Source organism: Pleurodeles waltl, chromosome 12 (genome assembly GCF_031143425.1).
Source record: "Pleurodeles waltl isolate 20211129_DDA chromosome 12, aPleWal1.hap1.20221129, whole genome shotgun sequence".
In the NCBI taxonomy this organism is placed as follows: Eukaryota; Metazoa; Chordata; class Amphibia; order Caudata; family Salamandridae; genus Pleurodeles; species Pleurodeles waltl.
The window spans coordinates 649,880,906-649,898,051 of NC_090451.1; the positions used below are offsets into that span (position 1 = coordinate 649,880,906).

General features: G+C 42.3%; 1 protein-coding gene across 1 annotated transcript in view; it reads right to left on the reverse strand.

Moving 5' to 3' along the window:
- F11R (F11 receptor) overlaps positions 1 to 17,146 on the reverse strand; it is a 74,157-nt gene that overhangs the window by 20,017 nt on the left and 36,994 nt on the right. The window contains exons 2-4 of the mRNA XM_069216022.1: positions 8,814 to 8,876; positions 4,236 to 4,343; positions 3,395 to 3,538 (exon numbers count right to left, since the gene is read on the reverse strand). Coding sequence (XP_069072123.1) covers positions 3,395 to 3,538; positions 4,236 to 4,343; positions 8,814 to 8,876 — 315 coding nt within the window. The remainder of the gene's footprint in view (positions 1 to 3,394; positions 3,539 to 4,235; positions 4,344 to 8,813; positions 8,877 to 17,146) is intronic.

The following is a 17,146-nucleotide window of genomic DNA, read 5'->3' on the forward strand; positions in this document are numbered from 1 at the left end:
TTATAACCAATTCCTGGGAAAATAACAAATTGAATGCTGCTCTTACCCTGCAAGAGGTGCGGGGAGCTATCTGCGGAGCAGCAACTAGTAAGACCCTGGGCCTCAATGGATATTTCTTTACAGTTCTACAAGGTATATGAGGCTCAACTCCTTCCTAAATTGCTGGAGGTGTTTCAGGTTGCCCAAGAAGAGGGGCATCTTCCGCCCACTATGCGAGAATCGCTTTTGGTCTATTTACTGAAGCCAGGCAAGGACCCTCTGGACCTAGTCTCCTATTGCCCGCTATCCATGCTGGGGGTCTGACTATAAGGTGCTAAGTAAGATCATAGCAGCCATTTTATATGAATATCTACCACGTTCGTAAACCTAGACCACAACGGATTTGTGCCTGGATGTTCCACAACCCTTAATATCAGTCGCTTACATCGCATGTTGGAGCTTTCCCAGATCCAGGGGCCTTATGTTGTCAGATTGGTGCTGGCTCTGGAGAAGGCTTCTGACAGTGGACTGGGTGTATCTATGCCTGACCCTGGCGTGGCGCTCTGCAAATTACAACTGGCCACGGAATAGGGAGGGCTGGGAGCCCCTAACTTTGAGTTGTATTACTTGACGATGCAGCTGCAGTAGCCCATGTGATGGTCGAGGGGTCGCCTTCTGGGGGAGCTGGGTCTTCTTGACTACTTTCAAGCCCAGCCGATGGTGCATCATGCCTTTCTACCCAAAGCAAGGCTCCCACACTGAGCAAACATCCTGCTTTGAATTGCCTCTCAGCTTCCAAAGCAGCATGCAACTCATGCCACGCATACCCAGATTATCCTGTGATTCCATCAAGTTCACTGGAACCCTTTTCGTGCATGTTGGGTGGGCGGGGACGGTAACCTGGGAGACAGCAGGTGTGCACACCGTAGGTGACTTGTTCTGCGATGGCGCTCTCTTTCTATATGAACAGCTTAGGGAGGTGTAGATCGCCCTGTGGGACATTCGCTGGTGTACAGTGATCTCCTGGTGCTGCTGGAACAACACTGGGGTATCACAGACACTGAACCTTCTCAACACCCCTTAATCCATACACTGTATATTATGGGAGGTGGTCAAACTTGGTACACGGCTTGTCGGTGCACTGGTACACGCCACGTAAAACCCATTGGCGATAACCCGGGATAGTTTGGGAGGTGCATGTGGGCAGGGAGTTGACACAGAAGGAATGGGAGAATGTGGTATAATACCCTAGGAAGGTATCTGGGATTGAAAAGTGTCATTATATTCAGCATAATATACTCCGAACAGCTTATCTCACTCCTGCTCGTTTGCATCAATTGTTTGGTTCCTCCTCGACGTGTCCTAGATGCCCACAGCCGGGAGCAGACCTCTATCACATGTCCTGAACATGCCCAGCAGTACTCTCTATGAAGGGAGGTTTCGGAGGCACTGAGTGTAGCCACTGGCCGTTCAGTCCTATGAAGGGAGCCCTGCTAGGCCTGTTCAAACATCCTCAGGGGGTAAAAGCAAGAGCCCAATTAATTGACTTAGCCCTGTGCTGACCACTCGTTAACTTATTGCCATGCACTGGAAGGCACAGGCTTTGCCGGGATTGTTGTACTGGTGCAGGGCAGTGCTCGAGTGGGGACGTGCAGAAGTGGCACCGCTTAGCATTAAGAGGTTTGTGGTCTGTGTAAATATCCAGATGCAGCTGACTGGGAAAACACTGCTGTCTGATTTACGCGCTTACATCGAAAGCCTAGTCGCCTAGTGTCCTAGTACCCACTAACTGTTGTGTATTCTACTGGCTTTCATCCATTGGAGCTATGCTCCTGCCCATGTCGGGTTCTTGCTTCTTGTGTTGAACTGCCTTGCTGGGATATTGTTACTACATGTATATCTGCTGTACCCCTGCTGCCTTGTCTTAGCTGACATTTTACAAATGTTAGATCATCTAGCGAAGCCCGAATGGGCCATCCGCAGAGATCCTCTGGGACTCACTGATTTAGTATAGCAAGGCTGCACAGCCATGGAGATTTTTCAGACTCCTAGTGATTGAGTATCATCACCGCATTTTACTTCTCGAAATTACTAGAGGGGTGTTTTTTTCACCTGTTATACTCCCATTACCACTGGCAGATCCAGAACTCCTACCATTATTGTAGGTATGTCATACTTGACTTCACTGATGTAATTAAAGCACAATGTCAGTGTAATTACAATACGATAGAAGTGCTGTAAATCGCCTGTGTTGCTTTTGATGAAATCAAAAACTGGATTAAATATACACACACAAAAAAGAATTCTCAAAAACGCCTTCATTCTTTCCCCCCAATATTTTTAATATATGAGCTGTTCTTTACCTCTAGTAATCACTGGCCTCTACTCCCAGACCTCAGACACAAAGCTACCTCCTGTTCTTTGTCTCAAAGGGTTGGCCTCACTCCTATCCTTTGACAGTAATAAAAGCGATGGATGGAAATGTTTCACCACTGGTAATCACTCTGGACACATCCATGCAATTACAAAGAGCAGTCATATGAAAGACAGTGAAGTGGAATGTAAGCATTGGTGCCGAGGCGTCCTGAACCCAATGCCAGCCCTTGACAACATCTCCAGATAACGTCCCTAAGTTAACAGGTTTTGATGATTCAGACTTGCACTGGTTGGCTAAATGTGTAATTTCAGTGCTTTATGTGAGATGGCTGAAGAACGGGCACTAAGCAAAGTCACTACCAGGTGATTATTTTAGACTCAGACTTTTCTTGCAGCGTCTAGGGCACAAATAAGGCTGATCCACAGGGAAAGTTGGGTAACTAGGAACTTAATAGACAGGGCCAGGACTTGAAGCAACACATTAAAGAGATTGGTAATGAGGCAGAGAAACATGATAATCTTATATTCAAAATACAAGGCAGCAACTTTATTTTCTCAGCTTTTGCACTCCACAGACCCTGCACTAAGGTTTCATGTGCAGCTAGGACCCCTTTAAATTCTCTGCACTGCAATACTGCTCTGTCCTCTGTCTCTCACACTTCATGTATTCTTAGTTACTTCTGCAGTGGCTCCCTTGGTTAGAAACCAGAGACTCAAGTGCAGCTATTAAATACTTTTTTAATAAACTTCTGGGTCATCCTGAAATTGAAATTATTTGATTTTTGTGGTTGCAAAGCCATGGAAATGTGTGATGCTGTAGACTGGCAAGGGGCTCTGGAAGCAGACATAGGTGGTCAACACAACACTACCTTCAATGAAGGAAAGGCAAAACCTCAATTAGATAAAAACTGTCCCTGGAATACATTCTCAAATGGAAAGAACAGTAATTGAAGTTTATCTAGTGAGTACACCAGAAGTCACATTCAGTGGAGTACTAAGTTTTAGTTTGGTTCACATTCAAAGAAGAAAATATCAATACCTTGAACAGTAAGTTTCATTGTGGCCTCGCCAAACGCATTATTAGCCCCAGTAGCATCACAAGTGTATTCTCCAGTATCTTTTCTGGTGACACCGTTAATTCGAATTCCAGTTCCTGTAAGCGTAGCTCTGCTGGCGTAGTCATCTGCAAGATGCAAACAAATTATAACACTAAATGTAACAATTACACACTTTTGCCCAATGTGGAAATACTGCATGGTCAATGGGATTCGATGTTGGACACATTTTAAATGGCTGTGAGGTAGGACAGTGGGTTGGTAGGAGGTTTGAGTAAGTGTTGTGTAGATAGAATTGCCCACAGACCTCACTGCATGCCCAGGCCACAGCCAAAGCAGCAATGCTGGATGTGTTTGTTTGAAAGAAAACACAACATTTCCAGATCTAATGGCAACAGAAGTCAGGAGAGATATAACCATGCTGGTACTAGTTTGAGCAGTAGGAAGATCCTTATGGTAATGCTTAAAATTCATAAGTTTATATCATGGTAACATTTCCTTATGTTATTCCATGAAGTACACAACCACTGAGTTTCCATCACTGCTAAAATGTAGGAATAAAAGACTTATTTGGATCTCAGCAATAACATATTATTCACATAACATGCTAAATCTTTAGTCACTCCACCAAGCTTCTAATCCAAACTCAATGCCTTGTATAGAATTAAGGGCAGCATAGGCACTTTTAGGATTCCAACTAGTTAGAGTTTGCAGATGGCCAAGTAACTGCGCTACTACACAACACCACTTTTTTCATTCCTTACTACTTATGAGTAAGCATAGGGGATGGACGCTAAAGATGTACTCTTCTCTTGATTAAGTTACCTGTGAATTTTTCATCAATGAACACCAATTTCTTGGATCCTTCTTTGTCCTGAAACTTCCACCTCCATTTGGGACTGGCAAAGTTAGCAGTGCAGACAAAGTCAACAGCTGAAAGTCAAATTAAAGCATTCAGAAAAAAGAAATTAAAACGTAATACTACAATTTACATATGAAGAGACATTCAACATTTAGCACAGAAGTATTTTCGATGCGGTGGATCAGTTCATAAACTAAAAATCAACATACATACCATAACAAAGTTTTTCAAATAAATATGAAGGAAAAGGTTTCATTTATATTTGGTTCACAATGGAAGACAGGAGAAAACTAAATTCAGAAAGCAAACCACAAGTAAAAATTTGCTGAAGAAAACAAAGGGTGAAAACCAAAGCCAAAATGCTTCCCTTTTAGTTCGAGTTTACGACCTCTTGCGTATTATAGTATAATTCCTCCCATGAAGCAGGGACCAAATACTCTATCATTCCACTTTGATTGTTTAGCTGGTCTTTCGGGAAAACAATTTAGTGGTTTCCAACTCCTCTTACTGTTTGCAATCGTTCAGTTTCGACACCTTAGCTGCTCACATTTTAAAATCGCATTCTTCCCTACCACCTCCTTTTCACATTAGTCCTTTGTTGGCTTCTCTCTGTTGGAAAATGGCCCTCTTTGATGGGTCACCCCAAACCTTTTGCTTCCCTGCTCCTCTTTTTCTGACCTTTTTGTTGGCCTTAGCACTCCGGGCACTTTACCACTGCTAACCAGTGCTAAAGTGCATGTGCTCGCTCTCTAAAACATAACATTGGCGCATACCCAACTGGCATATTTAATTTACTTGTAAGTCCCTAGTAAAGTGCACTACATGTGACCAGGGCCTGTAAATGTAATGCTACTAGTGGGCCTGCAGAACGTATTATGTCACCCACAAAAGTAGCCCCCTAAACATGCCTTAGGTTTGCCATTGCAAGGTCTGGGTGTGCAGTTTTCACTGCCACTTCAACTTGGCATTCAAAACTACTTGCCAAGCCTTAAACTCCCCATTTTCTACATATGTCACCCTTAAGGTAGCCTTCGGTAACCCATAGGGCAGGATGCTAGGTCGGTAAAAAGCAGTACATGTACTCACATTCGTTTTTCACTACTGTTTGGCCTCCTCCTCTCATATGCCAGCATTACAACTGCCCTCAAACATAAGTGGTAGATTTTGATCTGAAAAGAGTAGCCCTGTTATGTTTCGTATGACCAGAACGGTAATAGAGAGTCCTGCTTACTGGTCAAGGTGGATTTAGAAATACCACTTTTAGAAAGTGGGCATTTCTTTGTAAGTACTGCCATCTGTGCCTTACATCCCATCTCCAATCCATGTCTGGGCTGGTTGACAGCTCCCCTTGTGCATTTTACACAGACAGCCCTAAAGACAGGACACAGTCATATCTGCATTCATCTGCATATTGAATGGCCTCTCTGGGCAGGAAGGGTGAAAGGGTTCTCACACTTCAAAGACCAATAGCCTGACCCCACACAAAGGACTGCTAACCACCCACAGGGATCCTGGCAGACAGGGCTGGGTTAAAAGGGGAACTTCTAGACTTCAAAACCACTCTGAAGCTTCCCCCCACTTCAAAGGCATTTTGGGTATATAAACTGGGTCTCTGTCCCCAACAAATCGGACACTTCTGGACATACACCTGGACTCTGTCAGAGGGACTGCTTGCCTGCCGAAAGGACTCATCTAGACTGCTCTGCTGGAAGGACTGCATCCCTGCTTGTTGCCCTCTGCTGGTCCCTGACCCCACTGAATGGACTTTCTCCAAAAGTGTTCTCCAAGGGCTTGGATTGAGCTTGCCTGCTATTCTGAAGTCTCAGGGCCAACAAAGACTTCCTCTACTAGCTTTTGGCTAGTTCACAGACTTCTGCGACTGCAGCACAGACTGCGCTGCCCACCGCCACACCACTGCCAGCCCCGGCTCTGTGGTCCTTGCTGAACGCAATGGCCCTGACCTGCGACGGAAAGTGCAACGCTGCCGCTGACATTCGCAGATCACAGCACTGCAAAGGCGACACCTCACATTTTGACAGACTGGATTCATAGACCCCTCTGGGTCACAAGGAACAGATGCCTCGCCACCGACACCACATCAGCTTTCCTGCATCCAGACGGAACTGATGCCTTGCAGTACAGACCAGATGCCTCACCTCCCCGGTCGCTGTAAGGAACAGATGTCTTACCTTCCCGACTCTGTGAAACATACATTTTTGTTTTCAAAGCTACTGTGCCTGGGGGCCCGTCGACTCCATGACCAGCACCAGTGGCATCAGACAGTTGGGAACATCTCAGTCAATGACGTCATGATAACCCCAGGGGGAGCTATTGTGTTTCTAAGCGCTTTATTGGAATTTAATCTTTAAAAATTCATATCTTAGTATGTATACAATGGATTTGACATTTTTACCTTACTTTAGTCAGATAAAGATTATCTATTTTTCTAAACTAGTGTAGTTTTGTGGTGTTTTCACTGTGTTACTGCACAAATACTTTACATATGACCTTCTAAGGTAAGCCTGACTGCACTGTGCCAAGCTACCAAAGGGTGGGCAAAGGATAATTTGGACTGTGTTGCGACTTACCCTGACTGGGATTGCTGTACCTACTTGGGCAAGGGTGTATACCTCTGCTAACTAGAGACCCAATTTCTAACAATGTCCAATGCAACCAAGTCCACTTGTTTTGTAATTTTATATAGCACAAACTTGACCTGAAGGTATTGAGGCGCGTAAACACGAGCACCAGTTAAACTGCACGAGGCCACAAACAGAATGATATGTAGCTGGAAAATGTATTTGTTTTGTGAGGAGCCATGTCAGTAAAGATATAAAGGATAATTGTGTACTCCCTACACAGCAATTGTCGTTCTCACACTTATCAGGATTTCAATGATTAGTTTAGAAATATCTTGAATTCCATTTGAAAGTACTTCACACCCAAGATGGTTGTCTTTTTTTTCTGCTATTTTGATCATGTCCCGTTTTTGTGTTGACACCTCAGATGTCAGCCAATCTCTATGGCCATGTGTCTCTCTAGAGGGTTGCAAAAGCAGAGTGAGCTCACTGCTTTTGTAACCCTCTGTAGCCGCCCTTTTCTCTGTGGCTTATGCAATGAGCGTTGTTTCTCCTGTGTTCCGGATGACAGTCATGACCAGTCCCATGCCCATGGTGATAATTCAGATGTTAATGCATTTGTAGGAGGTGTTTTTTTTTTTTTTTATTGGATGCAAGTTTGTAGAACAATATAGATATTTCATGATACACAATGTCAATGACTTTTCATCTGACTGTCCATGTTTTATGATCGTAATAGTAGTGTTCAAGTGCATGGCGTGAGGATTTTATGTATGGATTCGTTCCTGAGTGAATTGTGTGCATGTTAATGTCAGCCTGGGAACTTCAAGATTCAGAAATCTGAGAAAGTTGTCTCTCTGCATCTGCACAAGTGCTTTCACACGTAAACTTTTAGAGTTATGGCTTTAGCTCAGTACAATCCATGCAACCATTTTTTTTGTGGCAGATGCTGTACATTATGTGCCACGCCCACTGGCTTTTGGAGAGAGGGGTAGGGCTGTATATATTTAGATAGGAACAAGCACTGTTAATGTGAAATGCCCTTGCAGGAAGATAGGCCTGGATTTTGGAGGGAGGGGGGACCTCGACAGAACTTTTCTTAAAAGTGAAGCCATGTGATAAGCTATTTATCATTGGATTGTTCTAGGAGACTGGGAATTAACACTGGGAAATTACATCTAGCATCCAACCTTAAATTAGATCTTGCAAGTGCAAAAGAAACACTAATGTGGACTTTTGTCCAATCACCATACAAGTTATTAAGGTAGTGATTATGATAGATTGGATGGATGTTAGTTTATGGATTTCAACTCAAGCCAGATGTTCTTTCCTATGTACACAACATTTCCCTCCTTTCTACGGGTCTTTCTTTCCAAGATTTGTTTTTCAAATATCCTGTATTTTAGACCACGCTCAATCTCACTACTAACACCCACTTTAATTCTTAGACTTCATCTGTTCCTGGAGTGAGCGCCTGCCTCGGCCTACTCTTCTATTTGTGTTGCTGTTTTAGACTTCAAGATGAATGCTCTAATCACATGCGACATTAAGAGACCGCCTTTGCCCATCGGGCCCATGCCACAAGACAATCATTTTTCTTGCTGTATTCTTATACCACATCACTGGATTATGTAAAATACCTGATCTTCAATAAACCCTGAAAGCAATTCTACATTAACAGACCACACAGTGTCAGATGCAGTGAAGTTTTTACATTTGGCAATATAGAAATCATATTTACAGAAAAACTAAAATTACTTAGGACGGCAAAGTGGGAGATAAAGTTCCAAGCAATTAATTTTCCAGTTTATTTCTACGACGATATTATGACAGCCATTGGAAGTGTCTGAGTTTTAAATAACCCTTGCTGGTTTTATCAAATAACGTGAACAATCAAAATGCTCAGACTGCCATACTACTACGTTCCATTGAAAAAACAAGCTATTTAAAAGCAAGACTCACAGGCATTTTCCTTTACATCTTGGTTTGGCGTAGTAGTAGTGACTTGGCCGATGACTACTGAACCTGCAGAGAAGCAAAACAAATTTGACATAAGAGAAAGGTTTGTTGAAATCACACAAAAAACATTAAAAAAAAAAAACACACACACACACCAGGTCAGCCGCTCAATGCAGGTTACCACTCCAAATTCAATACTTGGCCAATCATTTTTGATTAACAATGACATTTCTAAAATCCACTTTAGGATGAAACCACTTTTTTTCATAAGTCCAGCTACCTCCTCAAGACACCCCAGAAGTGCACACTTTCAACCATGCCACTGGCCATCGTCCACAGTTAAGCATGCACCCAAAGTGACTGAATGAGCAGACTGGATTGTGGTTCTGGACCTGGGCTGAAACATGTGGTAGGATTTTTGGACATTATCAGGTGCACTTTAGTTCAGTCTGCTAAAAGTTGCAGTATACTTCTTAAAGTAGGTCCTGGGGATTCTGTAGATGCTTTACAAATTATATTCTTTTCCCACGCTTCAAATATGACATGACAAACTGGTCCAATTTTTTGCTAATTTCAGGCAGGTAAAGACCAAGGTATAAATTAAATTTGGGCAGCTGGTGAATAATGAGTGAGCACCATTAGTTCTAGGGCTTACTTGCTGCACTAATATTTCAATCGTAATTTCTCATGATTCCCATTGTCCTTTCATATTCCATTCTCCCCATCGATTGACTGCAACTCAAGTAGAAGCAGAGAGGACAACAATTAAGAGACTCACTGCATCACACCAAATGATACAGCCAACTGTCAATCAAAGTACAACCCATGGTAAAGGGGGAAGTGCTCGTCCAGACTGGGACAAAACTTGACCGGCATTCCAATGAAGTAACAGAGGAAGGGGACTTGCCTAATAAACCATCTACAGAGGTGGGCTGACCAAAAGCCACCATATGAAACAAAACCAAGAGTAGAACTTGAGCAATTAACGTAAGGGCATTATACAATATCATGCCGCTGGATATTGTACAACTTAAGAGACCATCCTCTGCCCAAACAATAACTAAACGTAATAACCCGTAAGGAAACACATTACGCAAAGATATGTAGCTACGGAATGCCTGACATGCACATTATAATTTTGTTTGCCTGGGCTGATGCTGAAATTGATACCCTTGAAAAAGCCCCAAGCCTCCCCAAAACAGCAGACTCATGAAAACAGTTTTCTCAGACTACTTGTCAAGCCAGAACACAAGAATATAAGCAATGTAACAGGAACAGCTCAGCTGTGCCAATGTCATCAATGAGTGAGTCAGGAAAATGTAACGTGTAGGTAATAAACATCTAGGCAGGATATCAAAATGTCCTGTCTTCAAAGGACTATGAAGAATTTAGTTTTCTTTTAAAAGAGCTTTTGCACCTGTGGGCATTTACATATTTTATGTTCAATTAGAACACCACAGAGCATAATCAACAGTACAACAAGACTGGAATTAAATTAAGAACAAGCATTTGCAATGCAATGGGTCTCGCATTTGCTTGAGTTACTGCTATTGGCATTGTAAATCCATAACTGGATTTTTCTTGCCGCATAAACTGGTCAACCCTGCCTCGTAATTTGGTCTTTTCCCTCCACATAACTAAAGCTTTTCCATTTACCTTCTTCCTCTATCTGCAGCCAAAAATGCAAATGTCATTTATCATCCTAGTTCAAATCTACCATGCTAATTCCAATAGAATGCCACTTTCACCACTCCACCATCAGAGTTAGAGTCTGGCTAACAACTCCCAAAAAAAGACCGCCACGGAGGAGAACCGAGAGAAATAAATTAGAAGGGTCACCCAAATATATCAAAAGTGTCCAGAAATAGAGTAATAAGGATGTTAAGTCCTGAATCATGGTCATACTTGCAATAAGGAGAGAATAAAGCATATACAGTTATCATATAAACCTTTATCAAAAATAAATGTTTGGCATTAGACTTTGATGCTCAGAGCAGCCTGTAGAGGACACCACAATGAAAATGGCATTTGTAAGAAACATTGTCCTGTTACCATATAGTTAGCCCCTTGAGGGAATAATCACATAAAAAGAAAAACAACCAAAAGTACTGCAGTGTAACCATATATTTAATCTCTAGTGAGCGTAGCACATTACATTTTCAGGACTGGCAGGCCTACTTCAATAATATTACATATATGACCCTTAAAACACAAACTACTCTCAGCTGCAAAACAAAAGTTCCAGCCATGAGAGAGATTAAAAAGACAATGGAGGGAAGGGTTATTTTGGGGTCCCCACTAACCTAGTGTGGGGACCCAGAGATGATCTAGACCGGAAGAGCAGGTTATGGTGAACATTTTGAAGGTGGTCCCATCATTCAAGGACCACCACAGGCTGATTGCTGATCAAAAATGTTTTGTAAAAGAATGCCCTGACAAAGCATTATGGGACGACAGAGTGCAGCAAATATTGCATGTTGACTGTAATACTCAGAACAGCTCCTTGAGAACACCACAATATTAATATCATTTGTAAGAAACATGGTCATGTAACCATCTAATTAGCCCCTAGAGAGCATAACCACATGAAAATAGAATGGCACAAGGTAAGGTAGTGCAACCATATATTTAGCCCCTAGAGGTCGTAGTGCATTACACATTTTCAAGCTCAGCAGGCATACTGCAATACTAAGACCCTTAGAACACAAACTACTCCAAGCTGTAAAACAAAAGTTCCCACCCATGAGAGATCGTGGAAAAGGGACTGAATAGTGGGAGGTATTATTTTGGGGTCCCCACTAACCTAGTGTGGGGAAGAGTAGATGAAACAGAACAGAAAGAGGGAGTCATGCTGAAGTTTTGGTTGTGGTCCCATTGTCCCAGGACCACCACAGGCTGAGTTACAGGCAAAAATGTTTTGAAAAAGAATGCTTGCAAAGCATTATGAGGCGACTTTTCCAGAGTGCAGTGAATATTGTAGTATGTGCTCTGCCGCAGTGTTTCAGGAGAGCCGCACTGCAGACTTCTATGTTTTTTTAGGTAAAGCATTTATCAATTATAAATGTTTTTGGGAAAGCTACGGAGCGTGATGGGGAGAACCAAAAGAAATGACTGATTAGGTAACAGTGTGAACAATGTTACCAGCGCTCCAATACCACCAATGGAGTTTGCTCTGTTGGCACTCTGAGCGCTGTGAGGGTCATGGCTGCCATGAAGCACGAAGGGGAGGGACAAGAAGAAAAAAAAATAGTTCACCCATGCAGAAGTATATCGGTAATCGTGCAATTATCCATTTAAGAGGTTCAGTCTGCAAGGGGGTAACAAACCCACCCCAAGGGAGGGGGGGGCAAACGTAAAGCAATTATCGATGGCATCAAGATATTTATTTTGAAAAGCAAGCCCACACACGAGTGAAAGACATGAGTGAGGTGAGCGTGGTTAAAAGCCCATAATACCTACAACAGGTCCAAGCGCTTGCGTACTCAACCTAAAGATAAAAACAGGTCAGAGGGGGGGGGGGGGGGGAGGTAGGAAAGCAATACAGGAAGAGTGGTGGCAAATAAGATTTGAAAGTTTCAGCAAGAAGTATGGACGGTGCATACAGTATATAATTAAGATGGGGGTTCAAATGATAATCTGCTCCCGAGTCTTAATGATGGGTGAAAGGTATTCACCAAGGAAGAGCCAGAAGATATTTAAAAAAGTAGTGTTCAAAGCAGAAATTGCAGCTCCAGAGAAGGATCTTGTCTGCGTTGTGAATTTTTTTAGACTGTGGTCTGACAGTTACGGCCACGTACATTTTTGACCTCCCGAGATGTGGTAAACCAATGTAATTCCCTTACGATCGGTGAAATATGGTCACGTTTCCTCAAAGAAGTTGTTAGCGCTGCTGCAGAGACAAGTACAGCTGTTAATGTAATGAGGTGTAACTGGGGAACACCTAAGAGTTATCAGTGTCCAGATGAAGAATATCAGGGGCATGCAAAACTGTTTTATGTTGGTGTATGGGTATGAAAATTAGAGTTAACTAGTTCCACTAGTAGTGTATTGGGTTATAATATTTTATCCTACACTCTGGTAGCAGAGACAAAGCCCTAAGATCGAGACAAAGGTCAACAAGGGAGTAATGGATGGTGAGTGGGCTTTAGTCATGAAGGGGGCGGCCTGAGAACATGTTGGAGATCAGGAGTGTGACTGGAGCTAAGCTGGTCTGGCTTTCTGCTAGCAGCATGTCTTCAATGGTTGGAAGTATATTGGTGTCAAATGAAAGCACCAAGCACCCAGGGTGCACAGCTGATGGCTTTTCTCAAGGAAACAGAAGCTACTCTTTGGGAGACCCTCACAAGATCTACTGGAGAAATATGGTTTGCTCAATACAAGGGTTTTCACGAAGGATATGGTAGTGTAGAATGTGATGCAGAGGCTGATATTTCTGACATTCAGTAATTGACATCTAGCTGCAAGGGCAGTGGTTTATGCAGTGTAGGTTCATAAACCCTTTCAGTGCTTTAGCGCATTAAGACAATTATTTTAGTTTGGTGCTGAAGCTGGAAACGAGAAAAGTAGGGTGTCCTTGGCTTAGATGTGTCAAGTAAAGCCAAAGGAGGAGTCAGTTTCACCCAATTAGAAGGTAAGCAACAGGAAAAGTAGTTTAAAGAGGCATGGGGGTCGCAACATTCTAGGACAAGTGATCCCGTTGGGGGGGGGGGGGGGGGCGCCCCAAACTCTGGTCAAAAGAAATATACAGATAATATGCCTTTGTTTTAATCAGAAGCATGTTATTGCAGTTTTACAAAGGTAACAGTACTTAACTGCAATGTTTAAATAGGTTTAGACATATTTAAACATTGGCATCTTTCTAAAATAATTGTGAAAAGTTCTGAGGGAGGGCCCAATGGTTTTTATTTTTCAACTGGGGGGGGGGGGGGCATTAAAAAGTTTGAAGACCACTGCTCTAGGAATTTAGAGGATAAAAGAAGCAGTAGAGAGTCAGTAGGCTAACTGCAGGCAAACAATGGATTTGGTTCCTTTCTTCTGAAGTAGTGGCACCATGACAATCTTGAATCACTGGTGGTAGCTGCCGGTGGTTAAATGTTGGGTGGGTCCAGGACAAAGATGCGAGGACAGAACACTAGGTTTGATGAATTGAGTATGGAGTGGGTCAAACAAGGCATGGAAAAGAATGCCACATGTGAGTAAGAGAATTAACTCGAGGACATGACAGGAAAGGAAGAAAGGTGAAAAAAGTTTGTAAGCAAGGTGAAGAGAGTGGATTTTATAATGGAAGTGGACTTACAGCTGGGGACGGGTTGCGAGTTACAGATCATATGAGTCCAGGGATCTGGATCAGATTGCGGCACTATGGTCCAGGCAATAGCTAGCAAAGGTGCTGTGCAACAGCATCTTTTTTGGGAGCAGGCAGGTCGGCAACTTCGTCCACCTGCCTGCTTTGAAAAGCCTTGCAGACTTAAGGAATCACATTTTTAGGACATCACAGCAGTATACAGTGTTTTCAGGGAATTTCTGTAAAGTAGATGTCTAATGAAGCACATAAGATTGCTGAAATAATCAGAGTTTGAGATATGTGGTGGCATAAAGTCACTACAGGCTCGATTAAGGTAACTGGGGAGAGAACGGGGGGGGTTTTCTTTTTGCTAAATATCAGTATTCACACTGGGTATTTAGGGGAACAGTGTGATGGGAATCACATGGTTGAAGACCCAGATGGTGATGGAACAAAAGCTAAGAATGGATAAGAGAAGAGAAATGGTCCGAAAGGGATACCATGTGATTGAGTGAAGCAAGAAACTTAAGTTAGTACTCATCCATTTAATTTGATTTTTTTGGGTCAGGCTAACATCTCAAAATACTTTGAATGGAGATGAGATGGTTGGTCGAGGCAAGCTTTAAAGGTCTTCAAAGAGTGGTTCAGAGGAACCAATTGTTGATTCCTGATGGGCATGCCCTTTATGAATCTTGAGACTGCTATTGCAATGACAATTGGGTTTTCTAGTAATATAATACGGAGAAAAAAGATCTACGAGCATGAACTGAGCAGTCAGCAGCAATACATAAATTTTCACCCACCTGCTTTTATATCAGGAAATAGTGGAAGAGCAGGTTTGGGAGGTAGGTGGGTGAACCGAGCCCTTTGGAACTGATCTAATCCTATAAAAAGGTGCGTGCATGAATCGAGGGTATGCAAGTTTAAATGGTCAGGAATGAAAGAGGTATACTGCAGACTGACTTGGCGTTCTATAAGGAAAATAAAACACTCCTGATTATTATAGGTGTTATCAGTGGTGAATAAGTTAGAGAAATTATGTTTTCAGAGAATGGGGTTTTACAAGCATCCAAGCTGCAACTAGTGGCGTGCTTTTGGAGGAAAGGCAGACAAATACTTAAAGATGCTTCTACAAGGAAGTCCATGACACAGGGAGGAAGAGACAGAAATAAGGACTAGTAAATTCAGGAACACAAAGTTTAAAGTCCATATATAATTGTAAATATAGGAACAGACATAAACCTTTCTAACTTTGTGAGGCAAAAAACGAAAATTGTAGTTATTTTACAGAAGAGACAGGGACTCCTGAATAGACAAATTCAGGCTAAGCAAATGTAAAACTAATGCAAATCTGGATCGTAGGAAATGCGGAGACTATTAGGTGTTTATGCAAATTTCTTAAGAAAACCAATTCATTTTATAAACTGTGGAAGTAAGAAACCGCAGCAGTACGTTTCACACACTTCTCTACATGAAGTAATATATATTTACAAAACTCCAATTTCAAAAAAGTAAACTTATAAAATCATCATTTTAACAATATCCAAATAATGCCGAATTTGAGGACAAATACATCTACTTCACTAGCACAATAAAAGATCTCTTCAGCAGAATTGAAAAAATCCAAATCATCTTATTCTAAATGTATTTACAAATGGCTTTTTAAAATGCAACTTTTTGTTTCTATGGAAATCACAGATGCTCATTATAAAACGTAGCATAATCAATTGCCTTCATAATAGTAATCGAGCAGCGTAAGCATCCACCCTGCAAAAAGAGAATCTTATAACTACATCAAGCATACAAGCCTTGGGTTCTTTGATTAAGTAAGTTTAAAAAGACATTCTCTCTCTTATAAAGGGTGCTAACATTGCGATTCATCTACGCTGAACGACCAGATATCACAGGACACCTCATTGGAAATAGTCACACCTTACATAAGTACACATGTGATTAAGACGTGAAAATATAGACTGCTGCTATATAAGTTGAGGCCTCAGAGATAGAGACCCCTTCAAATGGAAAAGAACTTGACAAGTCCTACAAAAGTGGTTCTTACGAATACCCAATCAGCAACATGGGTAGAGCAAATTTCAGTGTACCAAGACACCACCTGAAACCCCCCCCCCCACCCAGCAATTGAATTTGCACAGACCCTTAAATTCAGCTGAGAAGATTCCCAACAGGTCATGATACTGGGCATTATGTAGGCCTCACCTTTGGTACGGATAGGATTTTTTATATTTTTTATTTTATTAAAGAGATGCTATATAGCATCCCAGTTGCCCTGCAGCATGGATGTACACTACAAAACAAATATGCCATGACATCCACCCACCTCATCTTTTGATGCTGGTGGGTTACATGGGCAACGGAGAGGAAGCAGAGCATGTGTAGGCGAGCGCACATAGGCTAAGGAGAGGACTGTGGAGCTGATGGGGGTCGAGCATAAGGGCAAGAAAACAATTGATGGGAAGCACACCAAAGCAACCACAATATAAAGGAGATGTGGAAGGGAGTGGAGAAGAAGTACCCAGGTGAGAGACAACCAACACGGAGCACGGGGCGGGACAGGACATGAGGGAGACCACTGGAAAACACGTCCACTTGTGGATTCTTTTAAAAACAAGGTTTCCTGTTAGGAAGTTTGCTCTTACCCTGGGGGCCGCCATTACTGCATTTGCAAGCAATCGCAAGGGCTTACATACTGCAACAGGTCTAATTAATATTCATTAGTTCAGTTGTTTTGCAGCATGCTGCGAACTGATAATTTGAGATGCAACCAGTACATAAGTCGCATCATAAGTTGCTTCCTGTCTGCAAACTAGTCAATGTGCAAGTTGGAAATACCTGGTTTGAAAATGTGGCTTTTATATCAGGCTCCATTTGCTCTCTTTAGATAAAACCTTTTGCATCAGTATAAGCAGAAAGTGCTAAATCGTGTCATGGTGAAAACTCAAAACAAAAAACTACAAACAAAGGAGGTGGAAAAAACTCTTCCGAGTCTTGCTAGAGTGGCCCGACCTGCTACATTCCAGCCAACACAGCTGCC